We start from the raw sequence: 20333 nt of genomic DNA, 5'->3' as shown, positions 1-20333 counted from the left end.
CTACTCAGCTATTAAAAACATGGATTTCTTGGGGAAATGGATGGACCTGGAGAATATCATCCTGAATGAGGTAACCCCATCACAAAAGAACACACATGGTATGCATTCTCTGATAAGTGGATATTAGCCTAGAAGATCAGAATACACAAAGTACAAACCACAAACCACAAGAAACTCAAGAAGAAGGAAGACCAAAGTGAGGATACTTAGTTCCTTCTTAAAAGGGGGAACAAAATACCCATGGAAGGAGTTCTAACTATGGAGCAGAGACTAAAGGAAGGACAATTCAGAGACTGCTCCACCTGGGAATCCTTCCCATATTTAATCATCAAATTTAGACACTATTGTGGATGCCAACAAGTGCTGGATGACCAGAGCCTGAGATAGCTGTCTCCTGAGAGGCTCTGACAGTACCTGTCTAATACAGAAGTAGAGGCTCACAGACATCCATTGGACTGAGTACAGGGTCCCCAATGAAGGAGTTAGAGAAAGAACCCAAGGAGCTGAAGGGTTTGCAGCCCCTTAGGACAAACAGCAATATAAACCAACTAGTACCTTCAGAGCTCCCAGGGACTAAAACTCCAACAAAAGAGTACACATGGGGGGACTCATGGCTCCAGCAGTATGTGTATAGCAGAGGATGGCCAAGCCCATCATCAATGGGAGGAGAGAACCTTGGCTCGGTGAAGGTTCTATGCCCCAGTGTAGGGGAATGCCAGGGCCAGTAAGCAGGAGGGGGTGGGATGGTGTGCAGTGGGAGCAGGGAGGGAACAAGGGATTGTTTTAGTTTTTATTTTTTTATTTTATTTTTTTCCTTATTTTATTTTATTTTATTTTGGAGAGGAACCTGCTAAAGGAGATATTGTAAATGAGAAAACATCTAATAAGAAATTTAAAACATTAAAATCAAAAGACTAAAAAAAAGACTATAAAAATTTGCAACACAGTGGATGAATTTAGAAAGTATAATATTAAGCAAGTGGCCCAAATTCAGAAAGAAAAGAAAGCACATACTTTCCCTCATATGCATAGATCCTAGCCTATAATAATTTTTCTTTATGGGCCATCTAGTAAGAAATTTGGATTATTTTCATATATATATATATATATATATATATATATATATATATATATATATATATATACTCATTAGAACATGAAAAGCCCTTAAAATCTTACATTGGAAGTGTAACTAGAGTTCTCAGCCCCTGCAGGCAGTCTAGTTGTGCAGGAAGTCTTGTCTTTCCTTGTTCTTCTACTAGATAATGATTCTTTCTAATTGCCAACATCTCTATCCAGGCCTTCCATTGCTGGTCATTTATAAATATAACCAATGGTTTCAGCATCTTTATGTTAAAAGAGAAAGCAACGCAAACCTATGTGATTTTCTTCTTACAAAGTAATAATACCAATGATTTTTTGTGGAGTGTAATTTCTACCTTTGGTTCTTTAGAAAGAAATATGTAAGCAATTATCCAGGGCTGGAAAGATGGCTTAGTGGTTAAGAGCACTACCGAAGGGCTTAGATTCAATCCGGAGCACCCAGATGGTGGCTCACAGACATGTGTACCTCTAGTTCCAAGGGTTAGGATGCCCTCTTCTGGCCACTGAAGGCACTTCATACACAAAAATAATATGCACATAAAATAAATAGAAATAAAAAAATCCCAAGGCTTTGGTTTCTTACACTGCAAAATGCCTTTGGAAATTAATCCATGAGTCAATTCAAATTGATTTGAACTACAAGGTATTTGGAATATTTGTTTGTTCAAGAATTTTAATTATTCTAATATGAAATAGAACTTACTTTTAATAGTTGATATTGAAAAAAATGTGAACATTAAATGCCTTTTTTTATAGTTTACTAAGTTTTCAGGTGTGAGTTCCAACACAGCCCCAGACCCTGACTCAAAGCTGGCTGTACTGTCCAGAGGCCAGGTTGATGAAGCCATGTGAGCACATATATAATCTCACATCACCCCAAAAAATTCACTTAGTGATCATAAGGAATGAAAATACAGTCCTGTTTTCCAAATGCCACAAATGAAGAAAAGAATACTGAATGCTTTGAGAACTGTCACAACAGTGAGTAGACACTTCCAACAGTTGCTGTTAGTAGTTAGTGAATATATACTGATCTTATCTGCATCTGTTGCAACTTATAAAAATGGTCACCTATTTTCCCCCTTAGCAAATGCCTTTGATTCAACATTTTTAGATTTATTCTAGGGCATTTAGCTGTGTCTTGACTACCTGTGAGAAGTAAAGAAATATAGATATTTTGTACAATCTATTTTAGCAGATAATATGTGAATTGAGTTAAAATCCAATAATTGTGTTTTAAAATTGCACTTTTGTGTTTTAGAGTTAAATTTTATGTCAATCTAAATACCATATGCACTTAGTTTAAGGAGTAAAATATAACATAAACAGCCACCTGGCCCATATTTCTCCAACACGTATTCCTTTTTTTTTTTTTTTTTGGTTTTTTCGAGACAGGGTTTCTCTGTGTAGCTCTGGCTGTCCTGGAACTCACTCTGTAGACCAGGCTGGCCTCGAACTCAGAAATCCACCTGCCTCTGCCTCCCAAGGGCTAGGATTAAAGGCGTGCGCCACCACCGCCCGGCCCAACACGTATTCCTAAGTCCTTAGTGTAATCATTCTTGATTCTTTGAGTTATTTCTTTTGGTATTTATATCTATTTTTGAAGGAATGGGCTTATGCTACTATTTCTTGGCTTTTGAATTGTAAATATTATTTCTTTTCTTCACTCTTTGGGAGATGAGCTAGCATTCTTAACTTTTCATTTATATGCTCTTCAAACCACACATATATATCATTATGTGTTTTCTCTTTAGAAAGTTTAAATTACCACACAAAGTAATATTTCCTGATGGCATTTTTATAGATGGTTTTTATGGAGCCTCCTCTTATCATCCACTCCTCTCTGCCTTATCTGCAGATGAGACAATACAGAAACACAACAGACTCTTTGACCTCACTGAAACTCGGGCCAGAATAATGTCATACTGTCACAGAAGTGAACTCTGAAACTTCTTTTATTAGAAACTTGTACCAGCAGCTTTGCTCCCTTAGAGGTTCCTATATCTTCTTCATAGAATGTGTCAGATACCTCCCACATGCCCAAACCTTCAGTCTTTTTTTTAAAGTGTGTGTGTGTGTGTGTGTGTGTGAGAGAGAGAGAGAGAGAGAGAGAGAGAGAGAGAGAGAGAGAGAGAGAGAGAGACAGAGAGACAGAGAGACAGAGAGAAGGAAGAGGAGGAGGAGGAGGAGGAAGAGGAGGAGGAAGAGGAGGAAGAGGAGGAAGAGGAGGAAGAGGAGGAGGAGGAGGAGGAGGAGGAAGAGGAGGAGGAGGAGGAGGAGAGGAGAGAGGTATAGTACACAGGTGTTCACAAAGGCCAGAGTATTTGAGCAGAGGCTTTGAGTCCACCTGTAGATGAACTTACAAGTTGTTGTAAACCACCCAGCATGGATGCTGGGAATTTAACTCAGATCATTGGCAAGAGTTTCAAATGCTTTTAACCACTGACCATCTCTCCAGTCTCCCTTTGTGATTTTAAAGTATTGTTATTTTTTGAGAATTCTGTAGATGAGTCTATGTGTATATTGTCCCACTTCTCTCTCTTTCTTCTAGCTCTTCCCATGTCTTCTTCTCACATGCAGGGCCTCTTATTCTTAAATTATTATTGTTGCATATGCATATACACACACAGACACACATGAGTTCATTTGGTGTTCTTCAGTAGTGGTACTTGTATCCTGAAGGTGAACATAATCATTGATTTGAATTTAAAGTCTACTCAATAGGAAGGAAATCTTGTCTGATACAGTGAACCTAATCCTCTATGCATGGCTGGTGAGGGTATGGACCCTGGAAGGGAACCCAGTACTGTCATTTCCCTAAACCAATATAATTTGTAACTGCATTCCAAATATTTATCCTTATACCTATAAATTAAGTGTAGTGTTCGCTCCTCATCAAAGAAGTGTCTTTTTAAAGCAGACTGACATAATCCCAGTACCCTTCTAAATACACTTTTATGTATTTAAAATCTTTCCATTCTTCTGCTTGACTTAAAGCCTTCTTTCTCCTAGAAGCGGTCCCTGAGCACTCGAGACACAAGTGCCACTTCTGTTCTAACTCTCTAGGGTGCTTGCTGCCCAGAATTGCAGCCAACTGTGCCTAAGTCTTCTTTCTCCAAACTGAATGTTAATGTCAAGGCCACATGTTCACAATTTTCCATCTTTAAGCATGAAGAGGTCATCATTTCTCTCTTCTCAGTTTGCCAACAAGGACACTAAGACCACAGGGGAGAGGTGATTTTCCCAGGGTCAAAGCAGTTGTGGATTAAATGTCTCACTTATTCCCATATTTCTGTGGTACTCCTGGGATATTAGTAGGTCATCTCTCATGAACACTGAACACATGTCAGGTGAATGAAGCCATGCCAGAGAAGCTCACAGGTGGGATGTGACTATTAGTTTCAGAGATAGATAGGCAAACAGACAGACAGATAGATAAAGTAGAGAATGTCCTCAGGAGGCATTGAGCCACTAGGAAATCAAGTCCTCCAGATCCAGAAGGGCTCGTTGGTGAAGCCCGCAAGGAGCTCATGATACTCAGTGGCTTTTGGAAGAAGGAGCTGAGACTGTTTGTTTTGCTCTGGCTCCAGCAGGACAGAGTTATGATACTAGTATCTCCAGTCTCCCAGTGGAGTGAGAGGACTGCAAAGCTCAAGCCTATGATGAACAGCTTTGGCCAGAACATAGAGATCCATGGCCCTGACATAGACCCTGCTGCCTTGGGAACTCTGCCAGGAACTCCAGCCTCTCCTTCTGCCATCTTCCACTTCTAGGTGAGGCAGGACCACTGTGGTGGAGGTAAGTCTTGAGAAATACTTCTTAGTTCTCTACCAAGAGACTGGCTTCTAGTTCAGGAGCACTCTCCTGCTCTCCTCCCAGCAAGGTCAGGAGCGTCTCCTCCTCAGGCAAGTTCACACAGCAACTTTGCAGATTTAGAGATGTTGGGAAAAGCCAGGAAGAGGCGGCCACTGTCGCTTGTCTGTTGATCTTTACACAGCCCTGATCCCCTTAGGCTTTCTCTTTGAGGAGGAGGCAGGTAAGAGATAGCATCAGACATTGAGCATGAGGCCAGCACAGCCACCACCCTGTCAAGGGAGCATCTATCTCAATTCTGGATTCTCAGAAACTTTGATCACTTTTCCATTTCCACAGCAGTATTGGAGAGGGGACCATAGGCTAACTGAAGTCCAAAGAATCCTGTTGGGAAAAAAAAGATTACAGAGGCCATGGTGTTCCTGCAGTGTTTCCTAGATAATTAGTCAGTTGGTGGTCCCTTTATCACTATCAAGCATGTTATTCATTTCACCTTTAATTGTGGAAAAAAAGCTGCCTCTCCAGAGCAACCTTATGTAACAGCCCCTGCTGCAAGGAGGCCTGTCTGTGCTTTGCAGAGATGAGCCCAGGCACACTCATGGCTGAGCTGTTGGGTAAGAAGGACTGTGGTAGAATGGTAAAGTGGATAAATCAAGCACCAGTAGGAGAAGGATACATAAGTACTTGAAAATGCATGGCAGAATGCAGGTGAGTGACTGCAGAATTTAGAGTCTGTGACTGGGATTTTGGCTGGCCCCCGGATTGCTGGATGACTTCAGGTGCATTGGAGCCCAGGCTTGGAGCATGGTATTGAGTAAGACACCTAAAACTCATTACCCCTTGCCTGGTAACAAAACAGGAAGGTTAGCACTCTGGCTATGTCGTGTTCATCTGTGAATATACTCCTTGCCCAGTGCTCAAGTACCTGCCTGGCACGGAATAGATACAATAGTTGAGACTGTTGAACAAAGGGATGGGAAGAAATGAGTGAGGAACTGACAGAGCAAAGTAGAAGAGAGACAGTTGTCTTTGGACTAGAAAGGCTTAACTTGGAATAGAACTTAAAGTTGCCACTGAAGAGAAAGCTTTCTGGTCTCTGTTGAGAGAACAGAAACTGCTCAGGAAGAAATGAGATTCAAGCAAGTAGACAGAAGTACTTCAGCTGAGAGTGCTGGACACACTGTTTCCCTTGCAATGCTGACATGGCAGACAGACCTGCAGATATAGAGATGGAGGACAGAATTGATGGGTTGTGTGTGTCTAGTAATGGGCTGGGTTGCACTGTGTATGGAGAGTCCATTGAGATTGTCATGTTTCTGTCATTTCTTCCTGTGTGCAGATGACGTATAGGATGGTTTTCTGTAGTGTATGTCTATGTCTCTGTGTGAGTAGTTAACGTTTGTATCTCTGTGAGCATGTCTCTGGTATGTCTGTGTGTCTGGATTCATCAGGGCATATCTGTGTCCTGTGTGGGTATGCATCACCAAGCTCTGGGTCTTTGTGTAGCTGAGGCACTGGTGCACTGTTGATTCTGTATGAGGTTTAGGGCAACAGGTGCCTGGGAGGAAAGGTTGATGGTCCTATATATTATGTATCTCTGCTTCATTCCGATGTCTTAAATAAGTCCTTCCTATGCATTAGTTGGGGTACTGAAGGAATCTCTAGTATCCTAGAACTCAGTCTTGTGCCAGGTGTTTCAGGAGCAGACAGCATATCTCATACTATCAAAAATAGCTAGGAGCCTGGGGGTGACATTTACTAGGCATCTGCCATTTGCTAAGTGTTTATTGAGGAAGTAGAATTATTATAAATATTTGTAGATGGAGTCTTACTACGTTGCACAAGCTGGTCTCCAACTCCTGGGCAAAAGTGATCCTCCTAACTCAACACAGGCCACCATTTCCACCTCTTAATCATTTCACTTTTAGAGGGAAGAGAAAAGCAGTTCAAAGAGATCAAGTAACTTCCCCTTGTAATTCCCTATTTAAAAAAAATAGCGTTCTTCTACCCATGTCTGTTTGGTTGAATGGTTTCAAGTTGGCCCTGATCAAATGCCAACTCCTCTAGGGAACCTTTCAAGATTTCCAAGAGAATTAGATCAAAGCCCTGGTCAATTCAGATGTGAAAAGAAAATTTAATTTGTTTAGAAGGCTCATCATCTAGGAGAAGATAAGCAGCCTAACAGAAAAAAAAAAAACACCAGCAACAACTGGGTTCCATGTGTAAATATGAATTAGAAATGGGAGAGAGGAACCAAAGGGCACTCCACAGGTCCAGAGAGGGTGTGAGGCTTCTTGGGGAGCAGGGAGGGAAGCTAGGTTTAGGTGTTGGGGTAGGGGAGGAATGGCATCCTAGTAGGGGACAGGACTCTGGGAAGGCTTGTGAGAAAGACATAACAAGCAACAAAAAGGCCAAGCAGGCTGGCCTCCAGGGAAGGGGAAACTTCTGGAAGCAGCTGGTGTGAAGACTGGATTAGAATTCTGGGAGTCATGTTGGAAGGCTTTAGGCAGCATCCTGAACATCCACACTGTCTCCAGTGGGCAACACTTGAGCTGTCCAGGAAAGAAGGCTGGGTGGGAGGAACACCCAGGTCTCTGACTGCTCTGCATTTTCCTCTCTCTAGTCCACAGGAAACTCACTGACGTCTCTGGAACTTCATCTCAGCATGGAAGGAAATGCATCTACCTCCATGACTGGGGAGTTCTGCCCAGGACAGAGACCAGCCTCCATGGGCTTTGGGCATTGTTGAGACTGGTGAGCAGTCTGCAGGTGAGAGAACCCAGCACATTCCTGCTGCTTCTTGCTGTGTGTCTTCCCTTCCTCCCACCTCATTGGTTCCCACTCTGCGTGGTGTTTGTGAAAGAGGGCATGCACGAGCTTCCACCTTCCCACAAATCATCTTTCTGTGCCTTTACACTCTACTTCCCTTCTTGCCAATGCTCTTCCCACTCCTGTGAGCCTGTGCTTGTAGTGATGTTCCCATGCTTTCAACCTCAAGTCATCTCTGGAATCTCCCTTAAATAAGCTGGGCAGGGGAGTGATTCCCTTCTTGATATACATATTTACAGTGGAGTTTACTACATTGTGCATTGCTTGGGGTTAGGCCACTGGCTAACTTAGCTCTGTAGTCTCTTTGCTCAATATGGTGTTTGACCTGGACAAATCACTAAGAAGTGGGTCTGAACTATATGGTTGAGCCATTATACTGCTCAGGAAACTCCACACAGCTCAGCCCCCAGCTGGAACACTGTCTGCTTCTGTTAAGAAAATGCCAAAAAAAGAAAAAGAGTGACCAGAAAGAAAGGGACATAGAAAGTGGATCCTTTAAGACTGGACCTCGGGCAGTGGTGGCACACACCTTTAGTCTCAGCACTTGGGAGGCAGGCAGAGGCAGGCAGATTTCTGAGTTCGAGGCCAGCCTGGTCTACAAAGTGAGATCCAGGACAGAGAAATCCTGTCTCAACAAACAAACAAACAAACAAACAAACAAATAAACAAATGAAGACTGGATCTCAGGCACCATAGGTTGAAGACAGATGACTTAGCAGACATAGAACAGGTTGCTTTCACTGCTAGGTAAAAAGACATAGAGAAAGCCAACTTGGCACAGACTATACCAGAGGCTAAATTGGGACTATTTGTAGTAGTTACAAGAAAACCAGATTCAGTTCAATTAAAGGAACTAAAAAAAAAAGTAAATAAAATATAGACCTCCAGGGTAAGACCAATCTAACTCAAAAAGCCACCAGGAACCCACCAGAGAGCAGAGAGAACCAACATGTTTCTGGAAAGGGAGCTACCACCAGTTAGCATCTGTGCCTTGCTTAATTCTTGAAGTACACTGCCTCATTTAAGGCGGACGTGAAGCATCTAAGAGAGGTATCAATATGCTCATTTTACAGGTCAGGAGAGTAGAGACTAAATGGAAGGGGTTCTGTGATTACACAGACAAACAGGATTAAAATGCAGGCATCTTGGATTTCAAAGTCATGCTTTTTCTGCAGCACCAAATACACATCTAAAGGAGTAGTTAGGAAGAAAAGCCTGGTACTGACACAAAGGATGGGATTGGGGGGGGGGGAGTGGTCAATGTACAATGGTGGCTTTCCTGTTCTTACTTAGCAAGCAAGTTCCCCAGGATGGCTCCTGGGTGATAATGACAGAGGAAGAAAAATGAACAGGTGGGAAGAGCCTGAAAAGTTGTCCTGGCAGTTGATTGATTGGTCAGCATTCAGTCTCTTCCACTGTCCATTCTCCTGTGTTCACTCACTGGTCTACAGAAAGCTTCATTCAGGACATCCTTATTGTGCACACATCTCTGGACAGGGCAGCGGGATGTGGCTTTTTCTTGTCAGATGCTTGCCTCATTATCTTCCAGGACCACACAGAAACATGATCCCTTTCTCTTGGCAGATGGTGTGCAGGTCACCTCAGCCGTAGAAAGTTCTAGTGGCCTTAGAGCAATGTGGGAAAGGGTATGGGGCTTTCAGGAAGATGTTGAATGGGGACAAAAGAGAGCATTATTTTTGAGATCACAGAAATTTGGAGGTTTTCTGTGCAACTGATTTTCTGAGCTGAGTTCAGAGCAAGGGCAAGCTTTGTCCCAGTGTTATCTGTGGGTGTTTCAGACTTTTCTTTCTACACTAACAACCCCACACATTCCCTCCTTATAAGGAGCCAGAAGTTTTGTTTAATAAGCTCCTGCCCGTTCCCAAGGACCCAATTCAGGTAATTTTTTCCTTTGAACTCTTCCCAGTCTCTCCAGGAAAAATATCCTACTCAGTTCATATGAGTAGGCTACTCAGGCTTGCATGTGGTACAGACAAATAAGCAGGCAAAATAGCAAATAGATTTAAAGTATAGACTTTAATTTTAAGATTATATGTGGTCCTTGGAGGTTCAGGAAATCCACTTGTGATTTCTAGAACTTAGGTTCCCTGTCCTATCTCTTCCTTCAGCATTCCCACGGGTACCTGACCTCCATGGCTGTGACCAACCTCACATACCAACCACAGTTCCAGCTCCTCGGCTTGATGGATGGCACAGATTCCCACCCGCTGCTGTTTCTGCTTTTCCTTAGCATTTACCTGCTCAACGTTCTGGGCAATCTGAGCATAGTGGTGCTGGTGAGGTCCGACGGGGCTCTGTGCTCCCCCATGTATTATTTCCTGGGTCATCTGAGCCTCGTGGATGTCTGCTTTACCACAGTCACTGTCCCCAGACTGTTGGCCACCCTGCTCCACCCTGGCCAGGCCATGTCCTTCCAGGCTTGCTTTGCCCAGATGTACTTCTTTGTAGCTCTGGGCATCACTGAGAGCTACCTCCTGGCAGCCATGTCCTATGACCGTGCGGTGGCCGTGTGCAGGCCGCTGCACTATGGTGTAGTCATGACACCTTGGCGCTGCTTTGTGTTGGTGGCTGCATCCTGGGCTGTGGCCCATCTGCACTCTCTGCTGCATACGCTGCTCATTTCTGCTCTCTCCTACCCTCGCTCCGCCCCAGTGCGCCACTTCTTTTGTGACATGACCGTAATGCTGAGCTTGGCAACCTCTGACACGTCAGCTGCAGAGACTGCTATCTTCTCAGAGGGCCTAGCAGTGGTGCTGACCCCTCTGCTCCTAGTGTCCCTCTCCTATGCACACATCCTCGTGGCAGTGCTTGGAATGCGGACCACAGGTGGCCGGCACCGTGTCTTCTCCACTTGCGGGACCCATCTGGTGGTAGTGTCACTTTTCTTTGGTTCTGTCCTCTCCGTCTACTTTCGTCCATCATCTGTATACTCAGCTCGCTATGACCGCATGGCCAGTGTGGTCTATGCAGTAGTCACACCAACCTTGAATCCTTTTATCTACAGTCTTCGTAACAAAGAGGTCAAGGGTGCCCTAAAAAGGGGTTTCAGATGGAGAGCAGCACCCCAAGATGAGTAATGAAAGGTGTGGGTTAACTGGAATGTCAGTAATAGTACCAACTCCCAAATCAATAGAGTCTTACTTATTCCCTCTTTCTCCAAAAATCAATATATTCTCCTTTATTCCACCTTCCTTCAAGTTCTGTTAGTTTTTGCTCCTACACAGACTTATGCCTTGTTAAGTAAGAATTAGATCCCCAGCAAATATGACCATGTGCTATATAGTTGTATGTAACACAAAGTTAAATGACAGTGTATTGGATGCCTTTGTATGTTGTCTGGATGGTCAAAACAGTCTAGTGTTCCTTGGAGATTCTAATTTTTGTAAAATTGAAAAAATAAAAAGAGCAGGAAAAGGTAAGGAGAAGCTGATCCACAATGGGAATGCGGAATGGCAATAACATTAACAGGTGACTGGAGCAGCTGGGGGAATGCAAATAACATCAACAGGTGACTGGAGAAGAAGCTCATCCACAGTGGGAATGCGGAATGCAAATAACATCAACAGGTGAATGGAGTAGCTGGGGGAGGAGGGAACATGGGAGTGTGTGCTGGAATGTTAGCTGTAGCCATGCAGTCTCTTCCTGGAATACTTCTAGATAACTTAATGTGATTTTAACTTAATGTCTTACTTCATAAATTATATATCCTGTATATTCATTGTGAATATTCAAAGAGACAAAATTCTCCTTTACCCACCCAAATCAACCTCTACTGCTATCCCAGCTTCTCTGTATGCTATTCTGCAATTTCCTTTTTTTTTCTTGAAATAATATGTCTAGAAGAGTTTATTGAATTGCTACAAATCACTCTCATAAGTTTGTGATGTGAATACTTAGCTACAACTTCTACTGCCTATTTATGCAGTCCCTTGAACACAATTTAACGATTTAAAATTTCTTCTCACCTTTTCACTATTATAGGGTAGAATGGACAGTTTAGTGATAATCTGATTGTGGAAAATGCTGTTCTAAGTACATCATGCACATGACTTTCACCAAGTGGGAGTCAATGAGGAATTCACATTGGACAACACAGGAGACAGACTGAGTGGAGACTATAGGTTGTCCTGAAGTCAGAAGCCCAAAGAGTTCACTTTTTATGATGAATAGTGGTGTATTCTATCCACCTTTCCACCTTATTAAATAACTTTGAGTTGCTAATGTAGAAACTCCATGAACATATTTCTGTTTACATTTGTTTGCTTTGGTTGTTGTTGTTGTTATTATTATTATTATTATTATTATTATTATTATATTCTTTCCTTTGTATTAGTTATATATTTATTATCCTATTAATGAGATCCAGTATGCTAGTTCAATGTATGTGCACCACACACCTTGGTGGAATCCAGCTTCTCTTTATATGTTTTTCTCTTGTCTCACGTTTAGTTTTTAATGTTGCCTCTTTTCTTACTCATCTGGCTTCCTTTTACTTAGATTTCTTAATGATTTTTTCTGATTTGTGCTGTTCTACTTGCCAAAGCTTATCCTCTGCATTAACCATCCCAAAGGATGGACATTTAGTTTTACTGATATTGACTTTATTGTTTCTTGACATTCAACTCCATCATTTCTATGTTTATTAATTTCTACATCTTATTTTCAGTTAACTTTGTGTTTCTTTTCTAGATTCTTTAAGGCTTATGCATCACCTTGACTTTCGGAAAGGGTGTCTCATAATCAATGTTGATGGGAGTTGGCACCTCTTTTCTTAGCATGAACAATCTATGATTGTCCTTGGAGGATGGGGTTGAAGACCCTCTCAGATCTCAAGGATCCTGCCAATCTACCTATTGCACTCAGCTGTGTCTTTCATTTGGCCTTGGGCTCCAACCTTAGCCATTGCCACAGAGTCTGATCTCTTGTCGCTATGAAAGACCCCATAGGGAGTTCCCACTCAAGTCCTGAAAGACATGCTCCCAAAGAATGGGAAAAGCCGTCTTGATGCAAATGCAGAGGTAGTTTTATTCAGGGCCCCTGTTCGTTTCCCAGTCCAACTCACGCAAGAGTCTAGGGAAATCCGACCATGAGGCCCAGGGGTTAGGGCTTTTTATAGGAAAAAAGGTCTGGGGAGACCAAGGAATTGGTGTGGCTATACATGATTGGCTATTTTGAATGTCGTTTGTGCAGACCAGAGTTGAGAATTCCTAAAAAAAGTGAAATTCCTAGCAAGAGGGGAGAGTGCTATTCAAAATTCATACTGACCCTTAGCTAACACTTAAGAAAATCAAATGGCCCAGGGTCCATCACTCAATGTGTGGCCAGGCGTGTCTCAGGCGCCTCGGCTCTGGGCACCTCCTTGCCTTATCTCTGAGATTTACACTCCCCTGGTCTGGGCTCCCCTAACAGCTTTCCCCTGGCCCTGCTGTCTTCTTGCAGACCTGGCTCCTGGCTCCTGTGGTTTTCAGTACTGGTCTCAAATTTAACTCTTTCAATCCCAGGCTTATGTGGGCAAGTTCCTGCTAAATTTCTTATTTTCCTTTTCAGCTACAGCTTTTGAGAACTCAGGCTCTCAACTGCTACTATTGTATGGGCTCCACCAGTGCATATAAGAATTTTTATATCTTCATGAGTTAGAGTGGTAAAGAACAGAACATTTGCATGTGTGAATGGAGTACCATAAACTGTTTCCTAGCCCATTGCTCCCAAGATATGGCTTTTCTAAAAACCTTCCTATGTTCAGAGAACCACTGGACACATAGAGTGAGCTTGCCACCCCCTTTCATTATTTCAAACTATCTGGAGGAGGCTATTCTTCTTTCATCCTTGAGTTAGGGGATAAGAACATGCTTACACACGCATATAAATTCTTGCTAGAAACACTAGAATTGTACATTTTTTAAAAAATAAGTTACACGGAGTGTGTGTGGAACCCAGAGGACTACTTGCAGTAGCTGATTTTCTTCTTCTACCATCTGGTTCCTCAGGATAGAACTCAGGCTATCAGGCTTGTCAGAGCCGTCTCTACCCACTAAGCCATCTTACCAAGCCAACCATCATACCAGGTAGCCTATGGTTACATTGTTCTCAAAGTAATATTCTATGTAGTTAGACAACAGTCTTTACACTTATCAATATTTGTGTTAGCTTTGATAGTGTATCTCCAGTAGCCAGAATATTTAATTGAAAATTCATCTTAGAAATTAGAAAATTTGGTAACATGGACTGCTACACAGTTGTCCTACAAAGAAGTAACTTTTTAAACAAAAATTGTTTAAACAACACAAAAGAGTTGTGATCTACTCTAGAATTATTAAAATATCCAGTAAAAGTAGAAATTATATAATTATTAAACAAAGTAATGTATAGAATTCAACTGAGAAAATTCAAATAAGTACAAGTATATTCTTGATTCTATTCTGTAGAAATAACCAACTTTGTTTAATAAATACATAATTTCATGCAACTACAACATAGCAATATGATTACAATGTAATTTCTAAGCAGTTTGTTATACAACTTAATGTATTAGACTGTAAGCATATTTGAAAGAAAGCTATCTCAAGAATACTTTGAAAGAGAATATATTTTTTATTTATTAAATACAAAGTTTTCTTGTTTCTGAAAGCCATTATATTTAGGTGTCCTTTTTTTCTTCTTCTTTTTTTTTTACATTTTTATTGGATATTTTCTTTATTTACCTTTCAAAATTTATCCCCTTTCCCAGTTTTCCTCCCTCCCAGAAACACCCTATCATGTTCTCCCTCCCCCTGCCTCCATGAGGGTGTTCCTCCACCCACCCACCCACTCTCACCTCCTCACCCTTGATTCTCCTACACTGGGGCATCTATTGAGCCTTCATGGGACCAAGGATCTCTCCTTTCATTGGTGCATGACAATGCCATCCTCCATCCTCTGCTACACATGCAGCTAGATCCATGTATACTCCTTTGTTGATGGCTTAGTCCCTGGGAGTTTTGGGGGGTCTGGTTGATTGATATCGTTCCTCCCATGGGGTTGCAAACCTCTTCAACTTCTTCAGTCTCTTCTCTAACTCCTCTATTAGGGACCCAACACTCAGTCCAATGGCTGGCTGCTAACATCTGCCTCTATATTTGTAAGGCTCTGAAAGGGCCTCTCATGAGACAGCAATATCAGGCTCCTTTCACCATGCACTTTCTGGCATCCACAATAGTGTGTGGGTTTGGTAACTGTATATGGGATGAATCCCCAGGTGGGACAGTCTCTGGATGGCCTTTCCTTTAGTCTCTACTCTTATTCCATATTTGCTCCTGTGAGTGTTTTGTTCTCCTTCTAAGAAGGACCAAAGCTCCCACACTTTGGTCTTCCTTCTTCTTGAGTTTCATGTGGTCTGTGAATTGTATCCTGGTTATTTGGAGCCTTTGGGCTAATATCCACTTATCAGTGAGTTCATACTCACTTATGTGTTTTCTTTTGCAGTTGGATTGCCCCACTTAGGATATTTTCTAGTTCCATCCATTTGCCTAAGAATTTCGTGAATTCATCATTTTTAATTCCTGAGTAGTACTCAATTGAGGGAGGCCGTCCAGCAGTCCCTCTCTCCGTGGGTGTTCTCGAACTGGGATAATTGAGTACTTGTGGAAATAAGTGGGTGAGGGAAGAGACAAAGAAACCACACCAAGAAGATTTATCAAGGTGTGTCTTTACTAGAGAAAAATGGGTTTATATGGCACAGGCAGGATCGAAACCGAAACAATTCTTGGTTTTTAACATAGACGTGATAGCAGGAAAACAGCACCCCAGTCTGTATACACAACACCCTTCAAACGGAGTTCTGGCAGGAATGTCTGAGGTTCATTTAGTTTCAGTTCTTTTGATGTTCCGAGCTGCAAAGTCCGCCTTTGATCTCAGGGGCTGCCGCCCATGTTTCACACCACAGGCAGGTGGTCTTAGCCCCGGGCCTGTCATGGCTTTCTTTTGCTTCTGGAACCCGCAACGGGGCAGAGGGGCAGGATACCACATTTCACCCTCTCTCGTTAAAAACCAATGCAGGGAAATGTGGCACATTCTCGACACATATGCATGGGAAACACAGTAGTGCGTAATGCACTCTCTGACTCTGCCCCCTAAGGCACTTCTGCACAGTGAGGAAAACCAGGCCACTATACGTCTGTAACACAGATGGCCTTTGACCATGTGCTAGCCTAGGGAAACATCCCAGCCAGAGGAAGTGTCATCTTTATGCACCATCCTTCCATGCAAAATGCCAAGTCTCGTCTGCAAAACCCACAGTCCGAAAGCTGATCATAATCTCAGAAACCAGCTGACGTAACTCTGTCAGTCAGGCGCTGGATCCAGAGGGCGGGGACACTGTGCAGCTGGGAGCCAGGACTCTGGGTCGGTTGCCAGGAGAAAATCAGTTCTTTGAAGCTTCTGGCAGTAGAATTCACTTTGAAAAGCTGGTAACTTAGTGGAAGCCAGGTGCTTCGGGATGTCGCCTGCTCTTCAGACAGTAAACATTGAAACGATAATGAAACTTTGCTCTGGGTGAGCAAAAGTTTTGCTAGCTTCTGCTTTAATCGGGAGTAAGCAGATTTCTGAAACAAACGGGAAAAAACATGTTCAAAACTGGCAAGGAAAAGCCTATCTAAGGCATCAGCCTTTCTGAATCAATCTGTTGTACCAATCTTTCTGGAAGCCAACGCGCTTCCCCCTTGGTTTGGGAAAACACGCAGACAGAACCTCTGCCCCAAACCAGAACCGGGTCCGGACCAAGCCATGTATTAGTGAGCTGATCTCTCCACCCACCATAGCATGGGAATTTATTGATTCAGGATGCCAATGTCCGCTGCCGATTGATTTTTAATATCGGTCTGCAGAAAGTTCAAAATGAAAAGGACAAAAGCAAGGTGAGCCTTAGGAGACCTCTGAGGGAAAAGACTCCCTCCCTTGGTCTTAAAAAGCCAGTTTTTGATCGTACGATGAGCATGTTCAACAATACCTTGACCCATAGGATTATATGGAATGCCGGTCTTGTGAACAATGCCAAAATCTTTGCAAAAGGAAGAAAAATTCTTTCCAGTGTAAGAGGGCCTGTTGTCCATTTTAATGGTTCTGGGCAATCCAATAGCACTGAAAGCTTGTATACAATGATCAGTAACATTTTTAGAGGCGTCTCCTGTTTGCAGGGAAGTGAAAATAAATCCTGAGCAGGAATCAATGCAGACATGCAAATATTTAAGCTTTCCAAATTCTGCATAATGTGTTATATCCATTTGCCAGATGCTATTAGGTACCAGCCCTCTGGGGTTGACCCCCAAATGTGGAACTGGAGATAAAGTAACACATTTAGGACATTGTTTAACGATCATTCTTGCTTGTTCTCTGGAAATTTTATGTTTGAGCCTCAGAGTCTGGCTGGATAAGTGAAACTTCTCATGATCCTGTTTAGCTAAGGCCACAGGATCTGAGGCTAAGATCTCTCCCATAAGAGCTCTGTCAATGATGTCATTGCCTCTGGCTAATGGTCCTGGCAGGCCAGAATGAGCCCTAATATGATCAATATAGAATTGATTTTTACATGCAAGAATGATGTTTTGTAACTGAGCAAATAAAGCTCCTGCTGGCGTGACTAGCTTAAAATTGCCAGCCGTTTCGAGTAATGGCAAGCTATTGAATATGTAGAAGCTGTCAGTGAATAAATTAAATGCATCAGACACAGCTTCAAAGACCTTTAAAACCACCGTTAATTCAGCCAATTGAGCGGAGAGACCAGGAGTATTTACAATCACCTGTTTTCCATTAATGAGATATCCAGCTCTTTCCTTAGAGGTGCCATCAGTAAATACCACAAGGGCATTGTCTATTGGCTTCCAAGCTGTTATCTTTGGAAAGATAACTTCATGCATATTAAAAAACTTTATTAACTTATCCTGAGGATAATGTTTATCTATAGTTCCTTGAAACCCAATTTGAGCCAGTAACCAACCTGCACAGTGCAGTTTAAGCCAAGAGTCCTGTTCCATAGTAAAAGGATGAACAATAACATCTGGCTCCTTGCCAAAGTAAGTTATTGCTTGTTTCCTACCTAGCATAATCATCTGTGCAACGGCTTCATAATAAGGCACGATATTACGCTTAGGACACATCCTTGAATGGATCCACAAAATAGGTGCCTTCTGCCACAACAATGCTGTAGGGGCATGACTAGTATTGAAAACTAATAAATGCAAAGGTAAAGAATAATCTATGTAAGTAATGAATTGATTCTCAATAGCCTTTTTCCACCTGCTGTAAAGCAGATATTCCTTCTTTAGTTAAGGATCTAAGAGAATTTGGATCAGAATTACCTCTAAGAATATCAAATAAAGGCTTCAAGTCTCATTTAAGGTTTTCAATTGGTCTCTACGTATAACTATCTTTTGAGGAATAACAGCTTGATCCATAAGTGTAAAACCTAGATAATTATACAGATCTTGAGTCTGCACCTTCTCTGGGGCAATTAGTAACCCTTTCTCATTAAGGGCAACTTGAAAATCCTTAAAGCATGACAGTACATCTTGGGGAAATTTCCCAGCAATCAAGATATCATCTGTGTAGTGGGCAATGTAAATCAATGGCAATTTCTTTCTTATAGGTTCCATTACTTTCGCAACAAACTTCTGACATAGGGTAGGGCTATTTGCCATCCCTTGGGGCAGAACAATTCACTCGAACCTTCTCATGGGTCCCTTAAAATTCACAGATGGAATACTGAAAGCAAATCTCTCACAATCCTCAGGGTGCAAAGGGATAGTAAAAAAAACAATCTTTTAAATCCAAAACTATTTTGTAAAATCATTTTGGGATTGCCATAGGAGATGGCAATCCAGTTTGTAAGGTTCCCAGTAAAATCATACATTCATTAACCTTTCTTAAATCTTGTAACAATCTCCATTTGCCTGACTTTTTCTTAATCACAAAAATAGGCATGTTCCATGGAGAATTGATTCTCTCAGATGACCTGCTTCTAACTGCTCCTGCACTAGCACTGAAGCCACTTGTATTTTCTCCTGAGATAGAGACCGCTGATTCACCCACACAGGAGTATCATTAATCCACTTGATTTTATCTGCATGGGGCACAGGAAGGACAGTGGCCGCTATTGAAAATGTGTCAGATTTTTATCATCAAGATGAGGCTTATGGCCTCTGTATATTTCAATGTCCCACTTGGACTCCTGTCTAAAAACCAGTTCATTGGAGCTACATAATACTAGCCCCATCTGTGATAGCAGATCTCTCCCCCATAGAGTAACAGGGAGGTTAGGCACGACATATGGTTGAAATTGTCCTGAGTTAACTTTCTCATCTCTCCAGGTATGTAGTTTAGAGCTTCGTTTTGGATTGCTAGCATATCCAATCCCTTGGAGGTGAGTGATAGACTCAGTCAGAGACCAGGTTGAGGGCCAGCTCTGAGCTCTAATAATGGACACATCTGCTCCAGTGTCCACCAGCCCCTTGATACATTTTCCTTCAATAATCAATTTTAAATAAGGCCTTTTATTTGTAATAGACTGCATCCAAAAAATTTCAGGACCACCAGAGCAACTCTTTTCTGTCTCATTAGCATTAGCCTTAGAGGACATAGGAACCAGGATAAGCTGAGTGATCTTTTCATAGGTGGGTACAAAGATGATTCCGTGTGGAGAAGACGCCACAATCTTTATTTCTCCTAGATAGTTCCGATCAACAGCACCTGGATAAATTTGCAAACCATCTACAGCAACACTGCCTCTGCCAATCACAAATTCCCAAGTCTCTGGAGGTAATGGACCAAGAACTCCAGTAGACAAAATCTGAATTCCCATATCTGGGGTTAATACTGTGTGCCCTGTGGAGGATAATTCCACTCCTGCACGTCCTGGCCTCGCTCTGAGGAACTCAGATAAAGGTCTTCCTGGGCCCCTTGCACTGCCTTCTGGTCTCCAAAGGGGGCCTGGGGCAGGCCCCTGTATCCATTTTCTGAGCGGGTATTGCCTTGAATATCCTTCTTAGACCTTTTCTTTATGGTCCACTGTTTCCCTTTCTTGCTCTGATCACCCATTTTCTGTCTAGCACTTGCTTGCTGCTTTCCCGCACTTCTTTCTCTATCTGGACATTCGCGCTTAAAATGATTAAAGCTTCCACATTTAAAGCACCTTCTGTTATCTTGCCTGTATGCCAAGCCCCTAGGGACGGGCATCTCTTGCACTGAGGCTGCCACCGCTGCACTTTGATTAAATGCAGGTCCCATGTTGACACACAGGCAAATATAACCTGAGATATCTGTCTGTCCTTTGTGAGGCAGTAAGATAGACCTGCACGCTGCATTAGCGTTCTCAAAAGCCAGTTGTGTAATCAGAGGCCCCTCTGTATATGAGTTTCCCAGCGTTCTACTAACTGTCTCTTGCAGCCTGGCAACAAAGTTCTGTAAAGGCTTCTCTGGACCCTGCCGGACACTCGTCAGACTCATCCCATCTTCTCCTTTAGCCGGGAGCTTACACCAGGCCCTGTGGGCCGCCATAGCGATCTGATTAAGCGCCCCAATGGGGTAATCTATCTGCT

At 42.5% G+C, this 20333-nt stretch overlaps 1 protein-coding gene across 8 annotated transcripts in view; it reads left to right on the top strand.

The window, feature by feature from the left end:
• Nucleotides 1–9836: 9836 nt before the first annotated feature.
• Nucleotides 9837–20333, top strand: part of LOC116077214 (olfactory receptor 1L4-like) — a 61224-nt gene continuing 50727 nt past the window's right edge. For 2 of the 8 annotated variants that reach the window (XM_031351592.1, XM_031351590.1), the window contains exons 1-2: nt 9837–10637; nt 11236–11333. In XM_031351592.1, coding sequence (XP_031207452.1) covers nt 9900–10637; nt 11236–11333 — 836 coding nt within the window. In that variant the 5' untranslated portion in view covers nt 9837–9899. Of the gene's footprint in view, nt 10851–11235; nt 11334–11748; nt 12008–13754; nt 13835–20333 lie in introns of those variants that run through there. The other 6 variants (XM_031351596.1, XM_031351594.1, XM_031351595.1 and 3 more) reach the window with 6 other exon arrangements.

The sequence above is a fragment of the Mastomys coucha genome, unplaced genomic scaffold, assembly GCF_008632895.1.
Source record: "Mastomys coucha isolate ucsf_1 unplaced genomic scaffold, UCSF_Mcou_1 pScaffold5, whole genome shotgun sequence".
Lineage (NCBI taxonomy): Eukaryota > Metazoa > Chordata > Mammalia > Rodentia > Muridae > Mastomys > Mastomys coucha.
The sequence above is the reverse complement of the archived record's forward strand: the minus strand, read 5'-3'. Positions and strand labels throughout refer to the sequence as shown.